We start from the raw sequence: 25964 nt of genomic DNA on the forward strand, positions 1-25964 counted from the left end.
TGTTGAAGGCCGTACCTTGACCTATAATGGTTTACTTTTATAAATTGTAACTTGGATGGAGTGTTGTCTCATTGGCACTCATACCACATCTTCCTATATCCATGTAATTAATAAGATGTGATGCATGTGAGAGGAATATATTACTGAATAGACAATTCTGTTTGCACAAACACTGATAAATATAATATGTAAAGGTGGTCTCTCAGCAGATTAAAATAGACAAGAAATAATTGTAACAGGATGCTGTTACGAAGTCTCCCAAACAAATTTAAGCTCCCATAATTCGTCATTCCCATGGTTGCCTGACATTGGGCAAGTTCCAGTACAAATTGGTTTTGTCTAGTAAAGTGATATGCATAAGTGACGCCTAGGGTTTGACCCTGCATGTCATTCAAATCTTCTTGAAATGACGAACAGGAATATCATATGGTTTACCTTTAGGGGTGGTGATCCAGAACATTTCAAAAAGGGGGATGGGGATGACCCCAATGGACTTCCCCTATATTTCATTTGATTTGTTTTATTGTCCTGTGCAAGAATGTATATGGTGTAGGGGTGGCGATCTCGACCGTTTACAAGTTTTCAAACATGAGGGGGTGGGGTGACCCTCAGGGACTCCACCTTTATTTCATTTGATTTGTCTTATTGACCCTTACAAGAATATATATGGTTAAGGGGTGGGGATCCCGACCGTTTACAAGTTTTCACACAGGAGGGGGTGGGGGTGACCCCAAGGTACTTCCCCTATACTTCATTTGATTTGTTTTATTGTCCTATTCAAGAAAATATATGGTTTAGGGGTGGGGATCTCGACCGTTTACAAGTTTTCAAACAGGAGGGGTAGGGGTGACCCCCAGGGACCTCCCCAACATATCATTTGATTTGTTAAATTGTCCCATACAAGAATATATATGGTTTAGGGGTGGGGATCTCTACCGTTTACAAAATATAAGAACATTTGCAAATGGCAGGGGGTGGGGGTAAACCTGGAGACTAGCCCTGTATATTTCATTCAAATCAATTTGACATTATAAAGAGGAATAGAGAAATGACAGGGATAGGGGTGATCCCTGGAGACTTGCCCTACATTTCATTTGATTTGTTTTATCATGTCCCATGATCATAAATGAAGACCAGGTGTGTGCATCACTTATTGTTCTAAAGTTATAACTTTAAAAATAAAAAAAAAAACCTTGGGTTCTTTAGTTAAACCCCTCCCTTCTTTTTTCTTTTATCAAAATTTTTCCCATTTTCGTTTCATTATCATCATATCAGTATTCACAATGATCGTTTTTCTCATAGGGAGAAACGAATCAGAAAGGTTAAAAAATCAGTTCGTGATTGAGTTTAAAAATAGAAAAATCACGTGACGATGTTCAGCTCGAAGCAATAATTTTACTTTTTAAATTGCACTGACTGGTTAATAATGTTAATATTGTTTAAGACAACACGAGTTATCTCCCGAAAATAACAATTCATTATCATAACAACATTTTCTGACCTGAACAAGTCAGAATTGTCAAACACCAGGTCATCTAAAAGACCACGCGTCCGTATTTACAGGTCGCGCGCCTTCATGCAACAGCAAAAAAATCACTTGCAAGGAACTTCTTTATAGGCAAAAAATATAAAAATGCCCATGAAAATACGGAGGTAATATGAATTACCTTTCTAAAAATGCCCACAATGACCTAGATTTTCACTAAAAATCGTAAATAATCAATATAATATTCAATGACTTCTCGTTCGAGACACTTCCAAAACAACGACTCTCAAACACGTGATCTCTTGCAAAAAACCACGTGATCGTATGTGTCGTAGATCGGTGGCAAATTCAAAATAACTTCTGGTTTGACGGACTCGAGTGAAAACTACGCAAAACAAAAATTGACGCGTACAGGTCAGAATTTCAAAACACTTTCTGACTTGAAGAAGTCATTTTATTCTGACTTGTTTATGTCAGAGCTCTGACTGTAAAACCAACAGCCTGATTCTAAAACAATAAACAAAAAACAAATCATAGATGGTGAATAACAACAACCACTGAATTACAGGCTCATGACTAGGGACGAGCACATAGAGAATGTGGTGGGGTTAAACATATTTGTGAGCACTCAACCATTCCGCTTACTTGGGACAGTAATGCAACAGCACAACATAAGAACAAACTGTAAAAATCAGTTGGAAATGGCTTTGACTCATCAGATTGGTAATATGCACAAAAACAAATAAAATAAAGACAAAAGGCTGATCTAAGAATACTCCCAATCACTGTAAGCTAGTTCAAAGCCAATGACTACTAATGAATAAATCATGTCTTTTAGACTTAAGTATTAATCAGTACACATCCAACAGATTTAGTGTAAAGAGTTAGTGTAACCATTGAACTGATTATAAAAACTAGCATTTTTTCTTCCAGATTTGAAAAATTAGACATTACACCAAAAAGTGCACAGAAAATAAAACCTGTTTTAGAGAGGTGGATGATGGAAGCTGAGGAACGATATAGAAACGGTGTCAATAATTTAACAGATTTTATAGGTAGTGAACCATCAAAGAAACGCAAACGACGGACATCCTTTACACCAGCTGCGTTAGAAGTATTAAATAATTTCTTTGAAATAAACACACATCCATCAGGTACGTTTCAGTTAATGTACAAGGCAATGTTTTTTAATGTGCTTATTGATGCTGTTTGGGATATAGATTGTGATTTATTCTTACTGAAGGATGTATGGTTCTAACAACAGTCAAATTGATATAACAAATGTAGTGTTTGATGGAACATACAATCTGATATTCTGGAGCCCTTGAGTTTTAAAGTTTCTACATAGATAAAAAAAAATCAAACAAACTAAAAAACTCATAAGATATAGCAGGCTTATAATTTGTTACACCAGACATGTGTTTCTACATTAGACTCATAATTGGCACTCTATATCAAAACTGTTGGTTGGACTACTCAAATATTTGTATTACTCAATTGAGATTTTACAACAAACAATTTTAAAATTCATATGGATATGAATATAACAACTTAAATGTTTTCATTTTTTCAACTTCAATTTGTACAGACATATTTAATTTGTCAGAAACATTTAAACTTGAGTATTACAATCATATGATGAAATATTTAGTGAAAGTTTTCTTCCAGGATTGTTTACTACTTAAACTCAAATGGATAATTTACTCATTTCTTTTTTTATTTTCAGGTGCTGAGATGACTGAGCTGTCAGAAAAACTTAACTATGATCGAGAAGTGATTCGTGTCTGGTTCTGTAACAAAAGACAAGCTTTAAAAAATACAATAAAGAAATTAAAACAAGAAACACCTTGATAATTGTCTCAATTCTGTGGTCACAGGGTACTTAGAAATACACGTAATAAGCTGTTACGTGTTAACAGTCAAAATATAGTCATAGAATGCAAGTCTTCTACAACAACCAGTGTATAGTTAAATTTTATTAACTTCTAATAATATCAGTTGTAGTTTTAAAAGCATCCTTGATAAATTGAGGTTCAGTAGTATACATTGCTTTACTGGTATAATTGTATTGCCCACAGAGATAGCAGATGAAGCGAGACTTGTGGAGTGCTGTTTCCAGTATTGACGACATCAATAGTTGTTAAACTTTATAATTAAGTAACACAGGTGAGACATATCTCTGTGATAACAGTTGTTTTTATGGACTATGAATCTTATTTCACTGATTTTTCTTAATGAACAAAAGTCATCATTGACAGTTTACTTTTCTTAATTGTTGGTTTATAGAAAAAATACAAGATTTTATTTAACTTCACAACATTATTAATTTTCCTCAAACTCCAAAGGAAAATTCTTTCTGTCAAAGAAATGTATTTTACTATTTACAATAGCCACCTTTTCGAACTGTGATCCTACAATAAAAAATTAACATAATTAATATCTAATAGTATTGAATTCAAATTTTGATCTGCTGATTGCCACATCATTTTCGAAATTCCTTAAACGGTGATTAATCTTGTATTATCTTTCATGAAGGTTTTATAAATGTAGTAACCATAAATATGGGACAGAGGCCAACAACAAATTGTGCAATATCTAGGGCATGTATTAATAGCATTTATTTTTGAGTTATATTCAAATTATAAGTGTATTTGTATAGATAAACAAGATGAGGTATGTTTTTTTAATTTATTGTGTTCAGTTCTTATGGAGCAGCTATTAGAATGTTACAATGTGTAAACATTATCCTATAAGGACAACAATGTCATCAACACAATTACAATGTTTTTACTTAGTGTATAAATGTGTTATATTAATGGTACTTTAAAATAGTCCCAGACTAATATCAATGCCAAATATTATAGAAAAATTTACATGGTAAGAATTGTCTTGCTGTGGTTAAGTTTATAGGTTGTCACAGAAAAGGTTGTCTATGAGTATTTCAAGTTAAAATGTATACTTCTTATATGTTCACACTTAATATTTTGATTATCAAAATTTTTATTGAAGTGACTAATGAAAATGTTAATATTGTTTTTCTTAGTTGATTAAATTTGTTTTATCAATTTCAAGACCAGAGTGCTTACCCAAATTATATCTGTGGAAACAAAACTCTATATGGAACTATTTTAAATGACGATTTAAGACCATTTAGTAATTATAAAATGTATAGGTTAATTAATGAGTATACCACAATACCATAGGCACCATCTACTTATATATTGATTTTGATATGTAATTTGAGTTATTTCCCTTGGTCAGATTTTCCTATTTAGCTAACCAAATTAAAACATGTGGCACAAACAAGTCTGATCCTTACTGGATTGTAGTGATGAATCGAGTAATGCTAAAAGAAATTGTTCAGAAAACAACTTTTTCTGAGGTCAAGCGGTCAGTATAACTAGTTGAATTTGGCAGATTTATGAAGGAATTTCTGAAATTGTGTCAATCAGAGCCTATCTATAGATTACCAAAACAAATATTGTACAGCTACCAGTTTAGAGTTCAGCTGGAAAAAAAAGAAAAAAATGTGTAAACTGATCCATGGTGTTGTGTGTTTGTTATCAGTAGAAAACAAAAGAAGTTGGAATTTTTCCATTCTTTATTAAAATGATTGAATTTGTCATTATTTTGTGTTATCTAAATTAAGACCTATTTGTGATATTGGGTCTCAGAATTTGCAAAACGAATTCCATCAATAAGTTTGACAATATTAGAACATTGCCTGCAGAGATTTTATCGTTGTTATTGTTGTTAGTGTTTATATACATTTTATAGTATGATATTGTTAGAACTTTTTTATTATTTATTATTTTGGTCAGAATTTGTTATAAGCTTATACATTTTATATATAAACTATTTCATTATCATAATTTTTTTGTGCAATATAAAAATAGCATTACTACATAATCGTCCTTGTTAAAAAATTAAATCAAAGAATTATCATAAAACCCATAGAATAATTTATTGAAACTTGATCATGTACTTAACATGGGACAAGATATTGCAAAACATGAGTAAATACATAACATTTCTTTCATATCACATTAGGGAAATAAAATAATTTGTCATTGTTTGAAATTTCATCTGGAAAAACATTATAACTTATTCTTGCGCTAATATTTTCTGTTGGATTTTTTATTGTTAGATAAAGATTAATGTTGCGGGTATACTTTATAGGATTTTGTATCTTTTTTTTCAGATACTGTACAAATTATCAAAATTTGAAATGGGTCACAATGTAAGGTTTTGTGCTGGAATTAATTGTCAATCACATTTTCAGGATTCAATATCATTTTTGCAAATGATTGCAGAAATTTTGTGTTATTGAAGTACATAAACAATTTTGGATATGAAAACTTTAAAAGTACTGATACAATCAGTTACTCCTATTTGTTGTTAGTGTATTTATAGACTTAATTGAAGTCATGTTACAAGCAAAATTTTACTTACTTGTATATTTACTACATAACTTGAATAAAATTGTAATTCTCATTCAGCTTAAAAGGCAGTATAAAGTTGTATTTTATTATTTGTTTTAAATGAGTGTATTATTGTACTGTATAGAATTCAGTGTATATATCCATTTTACTATTTATTTAAATCCATTTTAATTGTGCAATTTCTCGCATTAAATTAGAAAATTGCAATTTTAATGTAGCTTTTGATTTGTTATGAACACTTTTTTATTTTAAATATTTTTATATAGTATATGTGAACAGAAAATCCATTCTTCCAATTTTGTGTTACGCCTGACATTTCTTCCTTCATTTTCTTTATTTTTATCATTCCACTATTTTTTCCAACATGAACAAGATTTTTTTTATCAATTATAGATTCTGAAACTCTATACTTAAATAATACCAGAAATATCAAGGTCAAAATATTGTGTAAGAAAAGTCCTTTTGTAAAGATTTCTATAACATAAACAGAAATGAAAGTATTATAAGCTTCATCAAATTATATAACTACATTCTATTCTATTATAATTTAGTATTCTGCCATATGGAATTTAAGATTGGCATTTTGTAAACAATTTTTTTAGACCTCTATACAGTACGTTTGGGCAGAAAATTGTTACAATAATAAAATTTCCTGATTAGGTACTGTATTTGATTGCAGAAAGTTGAACTAATTAATAAGAAATACAACATTTAAAGTGTCTCATTTTACCTATGGGTGAAGATTTCACTATAAAAGTAGTTCATTTAAATAAGGAATTCAGTACTAACTAAACAAACTGATAGATTTGTCTATTCAAACTGAAACTTTTGTATCACCAGTGTTTTTTTTTTTTTTTTTTTTTAAATATTTGCATTTTTATGAAGAGTATATGAATTATAACGGGTATATTTTATACTGATAAGTAGGGGAGGGGGGGATATCCGAAATCCATTAGATAAATGTGTTAAGTATTACTATGGAAGATAGATCTGTGTGGAAGTCTAGTCAGTTTTTAGTTTTCAGCTTTTTGAATATGTGGTGCTAAACGTTGTCAGTGCTTTTCATTGTTAATGTCTTGTAATGATGTTTAAACCATCTCATTAATAAATGTAAAAATAGATTTGTTTTATCTCAAAAAAAATAACAGTTGTAAAACTGAGGATATGGAAATTCATGACTCAAAATAACTACTGGCACATAAAAAAGAAAAGAAAAGGAACAGCTCTTTTATTGTTCTTCTTCATCTCAAAGTCACAGTGGGGTCTTCAATAGGTGGCAAAACCTCTCACCTTGCTGCAAGAACAGCACCAGTTACAGGGGAATTCTTTACTAGATATCGATCATACTACACAGATGCATGATGACCACAGCTGTGGGATAAAATCTTCTATTTATAAATTATATCTGGCAAAGAAATCTAACAAATACTGTCATACAAGCAAGACAATATCACTCTAGAATACATAAACAATACAAACATTTAGATAACCATGAGCTCATCAAGATATGCAAGATAACTTTGCAAGAAATTACATATGAATAAGGCAAATAATACAAGTAAACTGCATAACAATTTAAAATAAACAAACTGGCTAAAACCAGCAAAATGAAGTAGTTCACATAAGAGAAGTAAGTTCAACAATAAATATGTACAACTGAAAAAATATAAGAGCATACACCTTGAGCACAGGATATATTTTTATGGCTCCTGACAGCTTTAGAACTCTGCAAATATAACGGAAAAGAGTGGAGTTAGATTATCAATTCATTACACTAATCACTACACGTACATGAAAAAAGCAAAAGCAGGTAAATTATTCAATTAGTGATGGTTTTCTCTTTGAAGAAATTTAAATATTCTAGTGAATACACTACACAGAGAACAATAGCTATAAGATTTAAACATTATCATTGCCAGTATTTATTTGAAAACACAAAAAAGAATTCCAATAGGAACAATGTTGAAAATTTTGTCAGAAATCAACTTTTAATGTTTCAATCATTGTTTATATTGAACAGATTGAAAATATTTTATTGATATTGAATAAATACAACATCAGATGCAGTTTTGTGATTTGATACATGTATTTTCATCTGCTTAGGAGGTAATTTATTTCTTCAGGTAAATTAATCAATGAGTGATAGATTTTTCTTAGCAAAAATTTAAATGTTCCAGTGAATATACACAGAGAACAAAATCTATTGTATTTATTCAATGGGACAAAAGAACTTACAAAAGTTTAAATCGACAGGTAAGCTACAAATGATTCTTTGGAAAACTTACATTTCTTTCGCAACAACAAGTAGTAAAAGCTCTCACCTCACTGAAAGTTCGCAATGGCCCCTAGCACCCATTTGAGTGGAATACTTTGCTTGATGTCAATCACACTCATCTGTACATTGAAGAATGCAGCTGCAGGGAAACTATACAAAACAATACACCGTTAGGAAATGATACTTTTCTGGCCTTCACTCAGCACAAGAGACAAACTGCTAATATAATGAAAAAAAAGAGACGAGGTGTATCAACTCATTACATTTAAATCACAATATGCACATAAAAACCAAGAAATCTGGCTATTTTGAATTTAGTGTCAGATCTTCAGTCTTTTTGTTGACTAGCTTCACAAGTTATGAAGACAAGAGGGGACAGAGGGATTAGTTATGAAGACAAGAGGGGACAGAGGGATTAGTTATGAAGACAAGAGGGGATAGAGGGATTAGTTATGAAGACAAGGGGACAGAGGGATTAGTTATGAAGACGAGAGGGGACAGAGGGATTAGTTATGAAGACAAGAGGGGATAGAGGGATTAGTTATGAAGACAAGAGGGGACAGAGGGATTAGTTATGAAGACAAGAGGGGAAAGAGGGATTGCCATACTTTGTTGTTTACTTGACCACTATATGCAGATATTCAGATGACTATTTCCTGATTGACATTACCCCACATCTATACATATTAAATAATGGCACTTCAAAGCAGATTATTCCCTTATAACACCACAACTGTTTGAATGACTGTTTCCTTTCCTAATATGGCTAAGAAGTAGGGGCATTGAGGCCTGTTTTTGGCCCATGAAAACAAAGTTTTTCAGAACCTTATCAAATTTGCAACAAATGTTTGGAAGTGCATAGAATCAAGAAATATAAATGATTTACAAAAGACCTTTAAAGGTATGATGTCACAATTATGTCATCTTATGGGACTTTTTTATGAAAATGAAAAAAAACTGTTGAATTATGCAGTATTACATTCATATTTCTTTTGTGTAAATGCTGTGTGCAGCCAAGAAACAACACAATAATTTGAGAGAAGCTTTTTCATAACTATTGACATCATCTCACCAAATATAAAGTTGTTTCTTGGTGAACACAAACTTTCCCAATCCAGAATATACTAAAAGATTGATGTAAAACAAGGAAAATCAAGAAATTCTAAAAAATATACACATTTTGTAATGGTAACTCATTAAATGTGAATTTGTTTAAATTTTCCAGACATCTGGTACCTTGGTATAGTTTGGACAAATTTAAGATCATGCATAGTAACTTTTTAATTTGCACTGATATTTGGACCAAACAATGGCCTTATTGCCCTACTCCTTTATGTATTGATTTCATTGTGTACCTCAAAAATCAAAAACTTTCCTCCTCTCATCATGACTAACAGTAACATGTATGTAATGTTTGATGAAAATGAGAAAAGCATAATCAGTATTGAGTAGCCCTAAGGGCCATGTCAGCTTATTCAATCACACTGCATCATCTTCTGTTGTAAACTTTTACAAAAATCTTCTCTGAAACCATGAAGTCTGCTTAACATGTACTTTTATTGATAATTTTTTACCTGTATAAATGTGTTATAATTCATAGTGTGATACCATCCTGAAACCAACTAAAAATAAAATGCTCCGCAGGGCGCAGCTTGATACGACCGCAGAGGTCGAACCCTGAACAGTTGGGGCAAGTATGGACACAACATTCAAGCTTGATACAGCTTTGCATTTGGATTGTGATTAAATATTTGACACAGCATAGGTTTCTTACACAGAATGAATGTGGTCTAAGAACTTAAAAATTTTAAATTGGACATTCACCTATTATGGTCCAATATCCAAAATCTAAATACATGGTTAGATTCAGCATATCAAAGAACCCCAAGAATTCAATTTTTGATGAAATCAAACAAAGTTTAATTTTGGACCCTTTTGACCTCAATGTGGACAAAGTTGATAACGGGGCCCAAAAATCAAAAATCTAAATACATGGTTAGATTCAGCATATCAAAGAACCCCATATATTCAATTTTTGTTGAAATCAAACAAAGTTTAATTTTGGACCCCGATTTGGACCAACTTGAAAACTGGGCCCATAATCAAAAATCTAAATACATGTTTAGATTCAGCATATCAAAGAACCCTAAGAATTCAATTTTTGTTAAAATCAAACTAAGTTTAATTTTGGACCCTTTGGACCTTAATGTAGACCAATTTGAAAACGGAACCAAAAATTAAGAATCTAAATACACGGTTAGATTCGGCATATCAAAGAACCCCAATAATTCAATTTTTGATGAAATCAAACAAAGTTTAATTTTGGACCCTTTGGACCTCAATGTGGACCAATTTAAAAACGGGGCCCAAAATCCAAAAACTATATACACAGTTAGATTCAGCATATTAAAGAACCCCAAGAATTCAAGAATAAAACCCCATTGAAATTGGTCAAGAAATAAACAATTAATACGAAGTATCTTCTTTTGCACAATACTGTGCAATTAAATATTTCTTGTTATTGCGCAATACTGTACAATTGACAATTTCTTGCTATTGCGCAATATTGTGCTATTGGATATTTCTTGCTATTGCGCAATACTGTGCAATTGAAGATTTCTTGCTATTGTGCAATTGAAAATTTCTTGCTATTGCACAATACTTATTATATAATAATTTACACATCCTGTTTGGTGTGTATCTCCTACCATATCATTATTATTTGCTTTTAAATATAAATCAGAAATAACCAACTTAAAATGGAAAATTTTAAAAGAAAAAAAAAAGGAAAAAAAGAAAAAAAAGGCAAAAAAAAAAATCCCCCCCCCCCCCCCAAATTTTTGAACCCCCTTATGATTCATCACTCCCAAACTCAATCCCAGCCTTCCCTTTGTGGTATGGTACCTTGCAGTACAATTTCAGAGAGATCCATACACTTGAACACAAGTTATTGTCTGGAAACTAGAAAAATGTGTTTTTTGGCCCCTTTTTGGCCCCAAATTCCTAAACGTTTAGGAATTACCCCCAAACTCAAACCCAGCTCTCCCTTTGTGATATGGAACCTTGTAGTACAATTTCAGAAAGATCCATACACTTACACACAAGTTATTGTCCTGAAACTAGAAAAATGCTTGTTTTTTGCCCCAAATTCCTAAAATATTGAGGCAATTACCCCATCATCAATCCCAGCCTTCCCTTTGTGGTATGGTACCTTGCAGTACAATTTCAGAGAGATCCATACACTTGAACACAAGTTATTGTCTGGAAACTAGAAAAATGCTTATTTTGGCCCCAAATTCCTAAACGATTCGGCAATTACCCCCAAACTCAATTCCAGCTTTCCCTTTGTGATATGGAACCTTGTAGTACAATTTCAGAAAGATCCATACACTTACACACAAGTTATTGTCATGAAACTAGAAAAATGCTTGTTTTTTGCCCCTTTTTTGGCCCCTAATTCCTAAAATTTTGAGGCAATTACCCCCAAAATCAATCGCAGCATTCCTTTTGTGATATGGAACCTTGTGGTACAATGTCAGAGAGATCCATACACTAACACACAAGTTATGTCTGGAAGTTACAAAAATGGTTATTTTTGGCCCCTTTTTGGCCCCTAATTCCTTTACTGTTGATACCATAACCCCCAAAATCAATCCCAACCTTCCTTTTGTGGTATTGAACCTTGTGGTAAAATTTCATAGAGATCCATTCACTTAAACTAAAGTTAGAGTGCGAAAACCAATGTGTCTTCGGACGATGCAGGACAACGCCGGACGACGACGACAATGACGATGACGACGCCAACGTCATACCAATTTACGACCACAAAAATTTTTTTGCGGTCGTATAAAAAGAAAATCTATTTTTAGTTAGAGTGACCTTGACCTTTAACTTATTGGCCCAAACTTCAATAGGCTTTTCACATTGACCCTTATATCAATAGGATTCTTCTCCTTCCATATATCATTCATCTGTATAAATTTCATTCCAATCAAGCAAAGAATACTCAAGTCACTGTCCAGATACCCGTTGTTATGGACCAACAGATCAATTCCTATATGCTCTCCATTTTTTCCCATATATTATGAATAACAAAAATACATATTCTATCATATATATATTTTTTGACAAGAAATACACCTAAAGCCATCATGAAGTTACGACAACTATCTGTTGCATCGAAGCCGGGTGTTGTAATCACATCTGTAAAAATATTGAAATTGATTACTTATAGATACTGTAAATTCAGAATTTATTGCAAGGTTTTTATTAATGTGAATAATGCCAATGGGTGAGCATTGCAATAATAAGAACTATCATGCTGATATCTGATACATATATCTGTATGCACTTTTCCAGAAATCGCAATAATTAATCTCGCACTTTTGTCCATTCTTCAAAAATCGCAATTATAAATGCACGCAATAATTTGTGAAATTATAGTACTTAAGATTTTAAAATCAGCAACCTTATCTTAATTATAATTAATATGGAATTTTTAAGTCATCTATTCTAGCTCCTCATCCCTACCAATCATTACATAGTAAATGAGATGTGCCACAGTAATACAACTGCATACCAAATATCTTGTTCACCTAAGGATGTATTCTTCTGATGTTTCAGTCTTGTTGAAATCTCGTTCGGGAATAATTTCCAAAACATGTGATACAAGTAGAAAATATCAATGAATTTTAAAACTTACAATAAGTAGTTTTTGAGTAATAAAATTTTAAAATTTTAAAACCAATCCAGTCAGTGTTTTCAACCAAAATGTTGAGGAAATGGGTGAGGGGTACAAAGAAATGATTTTACCAAAAATATGTACATCCCATATCAATTTTTGCTTTTTAAAGATATGTATTTGTTCAATCATTAGAACAAAGAATTTGAAATAATATGCTTTTTTTTCTAAAAATAGAGAAAAATCCCAAATTGACAAAACTGACAGCATGGTCAATTTGACACGAAAAAGCAACAACATTTTATAAAACTTTCTAATATTAACATCAACCTATAGTTTTTTTAAAATAAGTTTATTCAGATTGGTCCACTTCACCTTTAGTGAAAGTATGAAAAAAAGTTTAATTGTGAAACTGTGATTTTTTTCATGATAATAGCCCAAAATTGGGTAAAAATTGATGAAATATGGGAAAATCATTAAAAATTGGGTACTTTCAAATGGCCGTAGCAAAAAAAGAAGTGAACCACCATATGATTTTTTCTTCATCACTTACTTTCTTACAGTCATATAAACCCAAAAATCAGGTTAAGAAAAAAAGTTTAATTATTGAAATTTTTTGCTCCTCAGAGGTGTACATCCTTAAACTGACCTTATCACAAACTTCAACAAATTGTTGACACCGTCGCCATGGAAACAACACCTCTTAGCATGGTGGTCATCTTGAATTATAAGTAAAACCCAAAATGATCTTGCATATCTAATCATAATCCAACAATAATTTATTGACAAAAAAGCATCAATTTTGTATATAATTTTTATTCATGAAAAATAGGTATACATGTATTATTGAGAAAATAGTCTAATGAAAACAGCACTGAATTGTTATAATGTACCTTTTTGTAACAAAATATTCATGGAAGACAGTCATTTAACATTAAGCAGCAATATAAAAAAGTTCCTGTGTAATTATACATCATTTAAATTCTCTCTGTTTTAATATTATCACTATGGAACCTATATATATAATATATAGATTAAACTCTTTATTATATTGGTTGCACTATTTTCATTGAAAACAATATTTCATGACTTTTCAGTATTTAGTCAGAAAAACAAGTGTTCAAACTGAATTGTTTCACTTGCTTTATTGATCATGATTGAATTTATGATGTCTTTAAGAAAAATGTTTTATAACAGGTATCACAGAAACTTAACATTTGCTATACTACATGGACATGTACACCTTACAACCATTCCATACACCAAATATAGTTATAGTTGACCTATTGTGTTTAGTATATGAGAAACAGACCCAGCATTGAAAACTTAACATTGACCAGTGGACAATGAGAATGAGGTTAAAGTCAGATGAAACCTGCCTGATTGACATGGATACCTTGCAATGATTCTATATACCAAATATAGTTGGCCTGTCACTCATAATAAGTGAAAAAAATCACATAGTAACAAACTTGATTATTAAGCAGTTACTCAACCGTGAAATGAGGGCAAGGACAACTGTCATATCAACAACACAAACTTGAGATAAGAGGTATCTGTATACAAGATATGAAGTCTTCTACCTTCTTAAATATAAAGCTTTATACAAAAAGTTGATGTCGTCACTGGATTAGAATCCTTTTGTGAGACATTTGAGACAAAAAAATCATTTTGAAAACAAAACAAGGCAAATTTCCATTCAATAATTATTCAGGTTTTTACACAGAAAATGTATCCATTATTTAAATAATTCTATTGTATTTGTATTTACACTAAGATGTCATTAAATGTAATTGGATATCCTGTATTTATTATACTTGACCATAAAATAAGATCAAATTGTTCCTCCTGAATCATTGAAAATCTATTCTTTTGAGTTAACCATATCTTGGTGTAAATTTAATAATCAGGTTATCTAAAACTAACATGAAAAATAATGAGCACTTCATTATTTGGTATTGATGACAAATGTGTGGAGAATACAACCAGAATCTATAATGAATGGATATAATGATTTTTTTAATATTGTCTGATTGAAATTACAACCAGTTTTACATTAAAGGTACTGATTAATCAGGTGTTCTGCATATTAGTGATGTAAATATCAGCTGTGAATCACAATATGAAGTGAGCCCAACATATGAGTTCAAAAAGGCTTTATATAGTGAGCCCAACATATGAGTTCAAAAAGGCTTCATATTGTGTCAAGCAGATGATATTTTACAATATTAATATGACAAACATCTGATAACCCTTTTTTTGACTGTATTTGCATGTTTTGTCTTCTTTGTTTCAGCAGCAAACCAGCTAAAAAGATTTGATCAGTTTGTGTCAAACTTATGAACGTCTACAATAAGTCTGGTTCAAAGATATTAAGGCTGGATCAATGTATTTGACATCACAGAGCTGTGGCATTCAATTTTTTTGAGAGCCAAGCAGAGTGATACAGGCAGAAGGAAGACCAATAATATGTAATTTTAAACATACATGTACACTGAGACAATAGGCAATTATAATAATTTGTTACATTTGTTCCTCGTCTGTAAGGTTCTGATGCAAGTCATAAAACAATGAAGAAGTGGTATATGATAAAGAGATCATTTCATAAATACAAAAATATAATTCTCTAGTGGTTATTATAACAATATTGCACACATAAGATAAAAGTCAAGCATAAAACAGTTTATACATGCATAAACATCACCAAGAACTTCATAATACATAAATCAAATTTCAATTGAATACATCACTAATAAATTTATGTACATAATCTTAGTAAAATTGTAATCAGTATCTTTTACAACCTAGTCATTCCAAATGTCATTTCTTTGACAAGAGGCAGTTGTTTAACTGACAAAAACAAAAATAAAACAATACTAGGTACTTTAATATGAGTTCTTGAAGATGAATGGTCTACTATTTTTAAAACAGTAATTCAGATGTAATTTCATGACTAGAGATACACAATGAACACCACACAAGTACAAAACTATGTCAAAATGTTACTGCAATCGAATAAAAACATTAATAAAAGGTGATTTCTGAATAACTGATTTGATGACAGTATTATTTGCAATTCTTCTTTTTTTTCCCCCAAGTATTCGCAATTGGAAATAAAAACAAAACAACCAGGTCTTCAATTAACATTGGTTGTTCTAATCAAATCATACATCTACATAAAGCTTACTTGTTAAAGTGTTAATGAGTAAAGTATCCTTTGCCTAAAACATAGTTTGGCATTCATTTTTTTTTTTTAAGTTTAGTTGACTCCTTGAATTTCATATAAATGTCTTTGTGTAGAAAAGAGGGACGAAAGATAGATTACATATTCCTTGAAGTGATTTCAGTAAAAACTGACATGTCCATTTGAAGTGATATAATTTAAACACAAATTAGCACCAAAATATAAACAGTATAAAATTCCTTTAATTCCAAGTATTATTTGGAAATGACATGAAATTAACAAACCAAAATTGAAAATTCAATATCAATGAGGGTGGAAAAACCACAATATGAAGAATTAAATAAAACCAGCCACTGTGTATTTGTTGTGGATTTTCATATTTGTGCTTTACTATATTCGGTAACATTGTAATCTGTCAAAATACTATAAATAACATCCTAAATTTGCCTTATTGATCCTTTAAACCTAGTCAAATAAAATCAAATGTCAGTTTACAAAAATGTCTGAAGTAGTTTCCTCTTTTATTTTGTTCTATGTAGCCTTACTCATTTTAACCAGGAATGGACCATCTGAGAATGTTATGTGCTTTATTTCAAGAAGACAGTACAAGAAAGAGAAACAATATTTTTTAAATTGTTGTCATGGTAACAGTTTTGTCACATTATAACATGTTATCTGTTTACACCTTATACATATTCATAAATCTCTCATTTTATAAGTAGCTGACTACTAATATTAAATATCAGTATTTTATATAAATATCTTATTGCCTTTAATCTAGAATGCAGACCATTTGAATTATGCATCACACTTGACTATTACAATGAAAAGCAAACAATACTGATAAAAGTAAATATTTACAAAAACAATGACAAACTAGAGACTCTCAAGAGCCTGTATCGCTCACCTGTATTTACTGATGCTTTGGAAATCATGTAAAATAAGGTTAAAATCATAATTAATAGTATAATATATTAGATATTATAATGATATCTAAGATAATAACAAATAAAATGCTCCGCAGGGCGCAGCTTGATACGACCGCAGAGGTCAAACCCTGAACAGTTGGGGCAAGTATGGACATAACATTCAAGCTTGATACAGCTCTGAATTTGGATTGTGATTAAATATTTGACACAGCATAGGTTTCTGACACAGAATGAATGTGGTCTAAGAACTTAAAAATTTTAAATTGGACATTCACCTATTATGGTCCAATATCCAAAATCTAAATACATGGTTAGATTCAGCATATCAAAGAACCCCAAGAATTCAATTTTTGATGAAATCAAACAAAGTTTAATTTTGGACCCCGATTTGGACCAACTTGAAAACTGGGCCCATAATCAAAAATCTAAATACATGGTTAGATTCAGCATATCAAAGAACCCATATATTCAATTTTTGTTGAAATCAAACAAAGTTTAATTTTGGACCCCGATTTGGACCAACTTGAAAACTGGGCCCATAATCAAAAATCTAAATACATGTTTAGATTCAGCATATCAAAGAACCCTAAGAATTCAATTTTTGTTAAAATCAAACTTAGTTTAATTTTGGACCCTTTGGACCTTAATGTAGACCAATTTGAAAACGGAACCAAAAATTAAGAATCTAAATACACGGTTAGATTCGGCATATCAAAGAACCCCAATAATTCAATTTTTGATGAAATCAAACAAAGTTTAATTTTGGACCCTTTGGACCTCAATGTGGACCAATTTAAAAACGGGGCCCAAAATCCAAAAACTTAATACACGGTTAGATTCAGCATATTAAAGAACCCCAAGAATTCAAGAATAAAACCCCATTGAAATTGGTCAAGAAATAAGCAATTAATACGAAGTATCTTCTTTTGCACAATACTGTGCAATTGAATATTTCTTGCTATTGCGCAATACTGCACAATTGACAATTTCTTGCTATTGCGCAATATTGTGCTATTGGATATTTCTTGCTATTGCGCAATACTGTGCAATTGAAGATTTCTTGCTATTGCGCAATACTGTGCAATTGAAGATTTCTTGCTATTGTGCAATACTGTGCAATTGAAAATTTCTTGCTATTGCACAATACTTATTATATAATAATTTACACATCCTGTTTGGTGTGTATCTCCTACCATATCATTATTATTTGCTTTTAAATATAAATCAGAAATAACCAACTTAAAATGGAAAATTTTAAAAGAAAAAAAAAGGAAAAAAAAAAAACCCCCCCCCCCAATTTTTTGAACCCCCTTATGATTCATCACCCCCAAACTCAATCCCAGCCTTCCCTTTGTGGTATGGTACCTTGCAGTACAATTTCAGATAGATCCATACACTTGAACACAAGTTATTGTCTGGAATCTAGAAAAATGTGTTTTTTGGCCCCTTATTCCTAAACGTTTCGGGCAATTACCCCCAAAATCAATTCCAGCTTTCCCTTTGTGATATGGAACCTTGTGGTACAATTTCAGAGAGATCCATACACTTGAACACAAGTTATTGTCTGGAAACTAGAAAAATGTGTTTTTTGGCCCCTTATTCCTAAACGTTTCGGGCAATTACCCCCAAACTCAATTCCAGCTTACCCTTTGTGATATGGAACCTTGTAGTACAATTTCAGAAAGATCCATACACTTTCACACAAGTTATTGTCATGAAACTAGAAAAATGCTTGTTTTTTGCCCCTTTTTTGGCCCCTAATTCCTAATATTTTGAGGCAATTACCCCCAAAATCAACCCCAGCATTCCCTTTGTGATATGGAACCTTGTGGTACAATGTCAGAGAGATCCATACACTAACACACAAGTTATGTCTGGAAGTTATTATTTTTGGCCCCTTTTTGGCCCCTAATTCCTTAACTGTTGGTACCATAACCCCCAAAATCAATCCCAACCTTTCTTTTGTGGTATTGAACCTTATGGTAAAATTTCATAGAGATCCATTCACTTAAACTAAAGTTAGAGTGCGAAAACCAATGTGTCTTCGGACGACGCCGGACGACGACGACGACAACGTCATACCAATATACGACCGCAAAAATTTTTGCGGTCGTATAAAAACTGCAAAATTTTTGTAAAATTACTAACTCAGGGGCAGCAACCCAACAACGAGTTGTCGGATTCGTCTGAAAATTTCAGAGCAGATTAATCTAAATCTGATAAACATTTTTGCCACCTGTCAGATTTGTTCTAAATGCTTTAGTTTCAGAGATATAAACCAAAAACTGCATTTTACCCCTATGTTCTATTTTTAACCAAGTCGGCCATGATGGTTGGAAGGCGGGGTCATCGGACAAATTTTTTAAACTAGATACCCTAATAATGATTATGGCCAAGTATGGTTAAATTTGTCACAGTAGTTTCAGAGAAGAAGATTTTTGTAAAAGATTACAAAAATTTACAAAAAATTGTTAAAAATTGACTATTAAGGGCAATAACTCCTAAAGGGGTCGACTGATAATTTTGGTCATGACAACTTATTTGTAGATCTTACTTTGCTGAACATTATTGCTGTTTACAGTTTATCTCTATCTATAATAATATTCAAGATAATAACCAAAAACTGCAAAATTTCCTTAAAATTACCAATTCAGGGGCAGCAACCCAACAACAGGTTGTCAAATTTGTCTGAAAATTTCAGGGCAGATAGATCTTGACCTGATAATCAGTTTTACCCTATGTCAGATTTACTCTAAATGCTTTGGTTTCAGAGATATAAGCCAAAATCTACATTTTACCCCTATGTTCTATTTTTAGCCATGGCGGCCATCTTGGTTGGTTGGCAGGGTCATCGGACACATTTTTTAAACTAGATACCCTAATGATGATTGTGGCCAAGTTTGGTTAAATTTGGCCCAATGGTTTCAGAGGAGAAGATTTTTGTAAAAAGCTAACGACGACGACTACGGACGATGGACGCCAAGTGATGAGAAAAGTTCACCTGGCCCTTTGGGCCAGGTGAGCTAAAAACAGTCACTAATTGTACCCAATACATCTACAATCCCCAGTTATAAACAACATAAAGACATGAGCATACAGATATTCTCAAAAATATACATCAAATGATTAACTGAACGAAAAATGTTATAATGCTAGTCTTACCATAATTTGGCAGTGTAATAAGTTTTTTACATAAGTCTTATTTGAGTACAAATGAATCATTGAATAAAATAAAATAAATCACCAATGGATCACTTATGGATTGTTGTGTTACAATGGATTAAGTACTAAAAACGATGTATATGTTAAAGTGAACATCCCAATTCTGTAGACTATGTAACTATTTAGACTTGAATTCAGATTCTTTCAAATAGTATACAATTTTTAAATGACTTCAAACAAAAACAAAAAGTAAAAAAAAAAAAAAGGTTCCTGTAAATTACATCACAATATGGAAAAGTGAAAGATAATCTTATGTGCTTTTTCATAGAAGAGACTATTGTTCAGTTTTAATGCTCAAATGCCACAAAAAGTTGTGTATCAGCTAGAATAATAAATCAAAAGATTAATGTTAAAGGTCATGTTGACCTTCACCATCATTACATAAAACATTTGTTTAACAGAAATATGATACTTGATCTAATGGAAAACACTGGTCCCATGACAGTATATCTTTATGCAGACATAGAGAGAATCCTGAGTAAAAATCTCCAACTCGGTTTTGAGCATTCAATTGTTCATTAGAACTGTTGATCCAAAACTATGGTGACTTCAAATTATTTTCCATGGCTTCAAAATTGCAGGTCCATGATCTGGGAATCAGTTTATCAAAGATGTTGTCCTGAAATGATAAAATAATATTTTAAACAGGTTTCCTATTTCACATATGTCATATAAAAGAATTACAAAGAAAGCTGAAATGTGTCGCCTGCTTTACTGATTACGTTTAAAGTCCTCATGATCAAATTCTTACTACATGTATCACATACACTTAACATTACCAATGATCTATGAAGATTATTATGCAGCCATTAAACCATGTAAATGAGGTCATGGAGAAAATACAAATGCCAGACAGAAATTTTAGCCTATCAGATATGTATCCAGCTTTTCTTCCTTTTAAAATATTGAGGAGACAAAAATGGTATTACAAAAATAAAAGAATCTCTTCTTTCTAACTGTTTGGTTGTTATTTACCCTTCCTTTTATTAACATTTTTTTAGTATTACTTTTTTCTACATTTATGTTCCTCTAATATTTGTTCTTTGAAAACTATGATAATAATACTCACTGTGTTAACTGGACAGTTAATTCTGGCATACCATTCCATACTATACAAACACATCAACAATCCAGTTCCTGTGAATAGTGCTACCCATAGAAATACATTCCAACTTCTAGATACACCTTTATCTGTCAGGAACATAAAACCAACTGAAACAGAAGAAAACAGAAAGTATATCTAATGGGATTCCCTATAAAAGGATATCTGATCTGCTTTCAAGTTACTTTAATTCTTGATTATTTTGATCAATCTAATAAATGAGAGGTAACTCAATTTGTTCAACTCAAAAGAAAAAGGCAAACCATTTCTTAATGAAGCCGAATTCTACAAAAGTAGCAACATTTAATCATATAAAAAATATGAAACATCTCATGTTAGATCAAAGCAGCTAGTAAAGCCATTTACAAAAACTGAGATTCAAGTTATCATTTCTTGTCAGAATAAAGCTAAAAAAATACACATTGGAAAATGTTGCAGAATTCAGCATTTTAATACAGATTTCCATTAAATTCTTCAAAATTACCTTTTCTTAAATCCCTTTTAACATGTTTAACAAAGAAAATTATATTTTTTAACTTTAAATATATAAAAATGTATTTTACCGCAAAAACATCTTTTATTTAATTCAAAATTATAGTAAGAGCTTATACTAGAATCAGACAGTGAATTAAATAATTGTGAACATCTTTTACCCATTGATGTAATTAACCATATAAATATTTAACTTTTCTTATTGCATTAAAACTAAAATTTTTTGAAACTTACATGAAACTTATATATCAAAACATTTTTGTAATGTTACAAATAAAACTAAAAAATAAGTGTCTCCTAAATTGCAAAATACATATGTTTATAACCCCAAAAAATCAACTCATTAACATTTTAAATTTGACATTATTTTTGCTACTAAAATTTTATTTTGTTACTTACAGCCAGCTCCAGCAAACATAACCAGCAGTACAGGGTAAAAGAAGTTAAAACACAACACCAGAACATACTCATGGAAAATAGCAGAGAATACAAATACACAGGCCATGGCTGCTGGCTTGTTACCTCTACCTATAACCTGTCAAAATAAAGGATAACAATAGAATACGAATACACAGGCCATGGCTGCTGGCTTGTTACCTCTACCTATAACCTGTTAAAATAAAGGATAACAATAGAATACGAATACACAGGCCATGGCTGCTGGCTTGTTACCTCTACCTATAACCTGTTAAAATAAAGTATAACAATAGAATACAAATACACAGGCCATGGCTGCTGGCTTGTTACCTCTACCTATAACCTGTTAAAATAAAGGATAACAATAGAATACGAATACACAGGCCATGGCTGCTGGCTTGTTACCTCTACCTATAACCTGTTAAAATAAAGGATAACAATAGAATACAAATACACAGGCCATGGCTGCTGGCTTGTTACCTCTACCTATAACCTGTTAAAATAAAGGATAACAATAGAATACGAATACACAGGCCATGGCTGCTGGCTTGTTACTTCTACCTATAACCTGTTAAAATAAAGGATAACAATAGAATACGAATACACAGGCCATGGCTGCTGGCTTGTTACCTCTACCTATAACCTGTTAAAATAAAGGATAACAATAGAATACGAATACACAGGCCATGGCTGCTGGCTTGTTACCTCTACCTATAACCTGTTAAAATAAAGGATAACAATAGAATACAAATACACAGGCCATGGCTGCTGGCTTGTTACCTCTACCTATAACCTGTTAAAATAAAGGATAACAATAGAATACGAATACACAGGCCATAGCTGCTGGATTGTTACCTCTTCCTATAACATGTGAAGGAAAAACAATGGATATAAAGCAATAGAGCTATAAAAAAAATAACTGCTATTCACCTCACTCATTAAACTTAATTCAGATTTGATTGGATCTTGATCCGGACAAGACTAGCATGTGTCACTAAAATTTGACAGAGAAATTGTCACAATAAATGTACTTTTTATTCTAAAAGAGAAATTTTGACTGTTTTTTTCCGCTGACTTGTAACAAACCGGTAAATGAAATTCTAAGACAGTTAGACTGGTATGCAGTGCATTAAATTTACATTGATCTTGTGTTTATAAATGAAGGTTTTTTTTTTTCAATTTAAAAATGCATGGTACCCAGGGAAGGCACTTTCAAAATGGGATAACAAGCTATAGAAGCAAAGTTAGATTTTCATTTACATTTTCATCGTATTTGACATCCACCCACAGTTTAAGTGCCTTCTCTGGGTCCCATGTGTGTTTTAATGGATTGGCCCTAAAATCAATGTGATTAAGATGGCAATCTTGTTCACTAAACAATGCCTCCAAACAAGTGCAAGATTGGTAAAAAAAGTTAATCTTTTAATGGCAACATTTCATTAAAAAATCCCTCTTTGAGGTGACTGGGACTAGACAGTAGGTCTTTTATGTCTGAAAACATGTCTTTTAATTATAAAGTTGTAGATGTTAAATTCATTTTTCCCTGATGATTATTTTACAGATTACTTTACTCCTACCCTACTCACATCTTTATAGACATATGTATACAACACAGATTACTTTACACCTACCCTACACACATCTTTATAGACATATGTATACAACACAGATTACTTTACACCTACCCTACACACATCTTTATAGACATATGTATACAACACAGATTACTTTACACCTACCCTATACACATCTTTATAGACATATGTATACAACACAGATTACTTTACACCTACCCTACACACATCTTTATAGACATATGTATACAACCAATCATGTACAACCACGTTCCATGTCCTGTAGTAGTTTGAAAAAGATGTAGAATTCCACCAATCCTGGAAAATATTAAATAATATTGAATTAATTAGCACATGTTGCTACACGAATGAAAAAATAAAACAGTTCTGGTTTACCAACACCTGAATCTAAAGCATTCTATGTAATATTTTCAAAAGTGTAGTTTAAAGAGTGGATAATGGAAAATAATAGATATTACACCATATGGTGTGTACTACAAAGAATTGTAAATGGTAAGCAATAGATATTACACCATATGGTGTGTACTTCAAAGAATTGTAAATGGTAAACAATAGATATTACACCATATGGTGTGTACTACAAAGAATTGTAAATGGTAAACAATAGATATTACACCATATGGTGTGTACTACAAAGAATTGTCAATGGTAAACAATAGATATTCAACATGTTGTGTGTACTACAAAGAATTGTCAATGGTAAACAATAGATATCCAACATGTTGTGTGTACTACAAATAATTGTCAATGGTAAATAACAGATATTACACCATATGGTGTGTACTACATGGAATTGTAAACAGTAAACAATAGATATTACACCATATGGTGTGTACTACAAAGAATTGTAAATGGTAAACAATATACTATTATGGCCCTTAGAGAAGGTGAATATCCAAAAAGTATACAACTGACTGATTTTGTATTCAGGAGTAGTGACTCGGTATACAACTAAATGGTTTTGTATTCAGGAGTAGTAACTCAGTATACAACTGACTGATTTTGTACTCAGGAGCAGCGACTAAGTATACATATGACTGGTTTTGTATTCACCAGCAGTGACTAAGTATACATATGACTTGTTTTGTATTCAGCAGCAGTGACTCAGTATACAACTGACTGGTTTTGTATTCAGCAGCAGTGACTCAGTATACAAATGACTAGTTTTGTATTCAGCAGCAGTGACTCAGTATACAACTGACTGGTTTTGTATTCTGCATCAGTGATTCAGTATACAGCTGATTGATTTTGTATTCTTGAAATTATTTTTCTCATAATTGAAATAATTTAACTCTACTAATTAGCAAAATACCTTATAGAACATTCTATCTGCAAATCTTAACATCTCTGCAAAGGCATTAAACCAGGAATGAAGAATTGCAAAAAATCCTGTAAAAGAACATCCAATTGTTATGACTATATCTTCAAAGTTTTAGAAAGTAATAAGACAGCTGTCCTTATGTTATATTAAATCTAACCAATCAACTAAATTGGATGGTATCAATTCTAATTATTCATATTATGTATGTCCCTAAATTTTTTTTGTCTGATTTATTGCCTAAAACCTCTCTTTCATTTACTGCTGCATTCACAAAGTTTACATTTAGCTCCTTCATCTATCGTCATAAATAGTATTTATATAGAAACATCCTGCTAATGTTACAAAAAAGGATGTAAACCAACTGTACACAAACAAAAGCTCTTTTTCATACATACTCCTTTCTTTTGTATATGTGCTTAATTAAAATGCTTTGCGTTTTATTACACTTATGATACATACCTATAAATAAAACAAGTGTCCCTGGTAACATACAACCAAACACAGTCATCACCAATAACTCTGGAGTAACATGCTCCTGGTTAAAGTTGTGGAAATATGGCACACAAAATCTCATAAATATATAGTAAATAAAGAACAAACATCCAATCACCTGACCAAAGTTTGTTACAACATAATTCCATCTTATTGTTTTTGTCCTGAAAATATAGTAAAATCTATATCATTTACAAGGTATAAAACAGGATACTAAAATTCTGTCCATTGAACTTAACAGGTAATAATAAATCAAAACTGAGGGCAGCAACTCTTCACCTACAGTACTCTTATTTCGATTCTAATGCATTACACAAAGAAATAAA

At 31.6% G+C, this 25964-nt stretch overlaps 2 protein-coding genes across 10 annotated transcripts in view; one reads left to right on the forward strand and one right to left on the reverse strand.

The window, feature by feature from the left end:
- Nucleotides 1-7049, forward strand: part of LOC127730989 (POU domain, class 6, transcription factor 1-like) — a 44537-nt gene extending 37488 nt beyond the window's left edge. For all 6 annotated transcript variants that reach the window (XM_052239691.1, XM_052239689.1, XM_052239690.1 and 3 more), the window contains exons 9-10: nucleotides 2420-2640; nucleotides 3213-7049. In XM_052239691.1, the coding sequence (XP_052095651.1) occupies nucleotides 2420-2640; nucleotides 3213-3337 (346 nt within the window). In that variant the 3' untranslated portion in view covers nucleotides 3338-7049. The remainder of the gene's footprint in view (nucleotides 1-2419; nucleotides 2641-3212) is intronic.
- A 4176-nt stretch (nucleotides 7050-11225) lies between these two features.
- Nucleotides 11226-25964, reverse strand: part of LOC127730990 (sterol O-acyltransferase 1-like) — a 48516-nt gene continuing 33777 nt past the window's right edge. For 2 of the 4 annotated variants that reach the window (XM_052239695.1, XM_052239694.1), the window contains 6 exons: nucleotides 25606-25802; nucleotides 25138-25214; nucleotides 24024-24122; nucleotides 22213-22348; nucleotides 21289-21431; nucleotides 13683-20838 (listed from right to left, as the gene is read on the reverse strand). In XM_052239695.1, coding sequence (XP_052095655.1) covers nucleotides 20758-20838; nucleotides 21289-21431; nucleotides 22213-22348; nucleotides 24024-24122; nucleotides 25138-25214; nucleotides 25606-25802 — 733 coding nt within the window. In that variant the 3' untranslated portion in view covers nucleotides 13683-20757. Of the gene's footprint in view, nucleotides 11885-13682; nucleotides 20839-21288; nucleotides 21432-22212; nucleotides 22349-24023; nucleotides 24123-25137; nucleotides 25215-25605; nucleotides 25803-25964 lie in introns of those variants that run through there. The other 2 variants (XR_007995410.1, XR_007995409.1) reach the window with 2 other exon arrangements.

This window comes from Mytilus californianus, unplaced genomic scaffold, assembly GCF_021869535.1.
Source record: "Mytilus californianus isolate M0D057914Y unplaced genomic scaffold, xbMytCali1.0.p SCAF_2, whole genome shotgun sequence".
Lineage (NCBI taxonomy): Eukaryota > Metazoa > Mollusca > Bivalvia > Mytilida > Mytilidae > Mytilus > Mytilus californianus.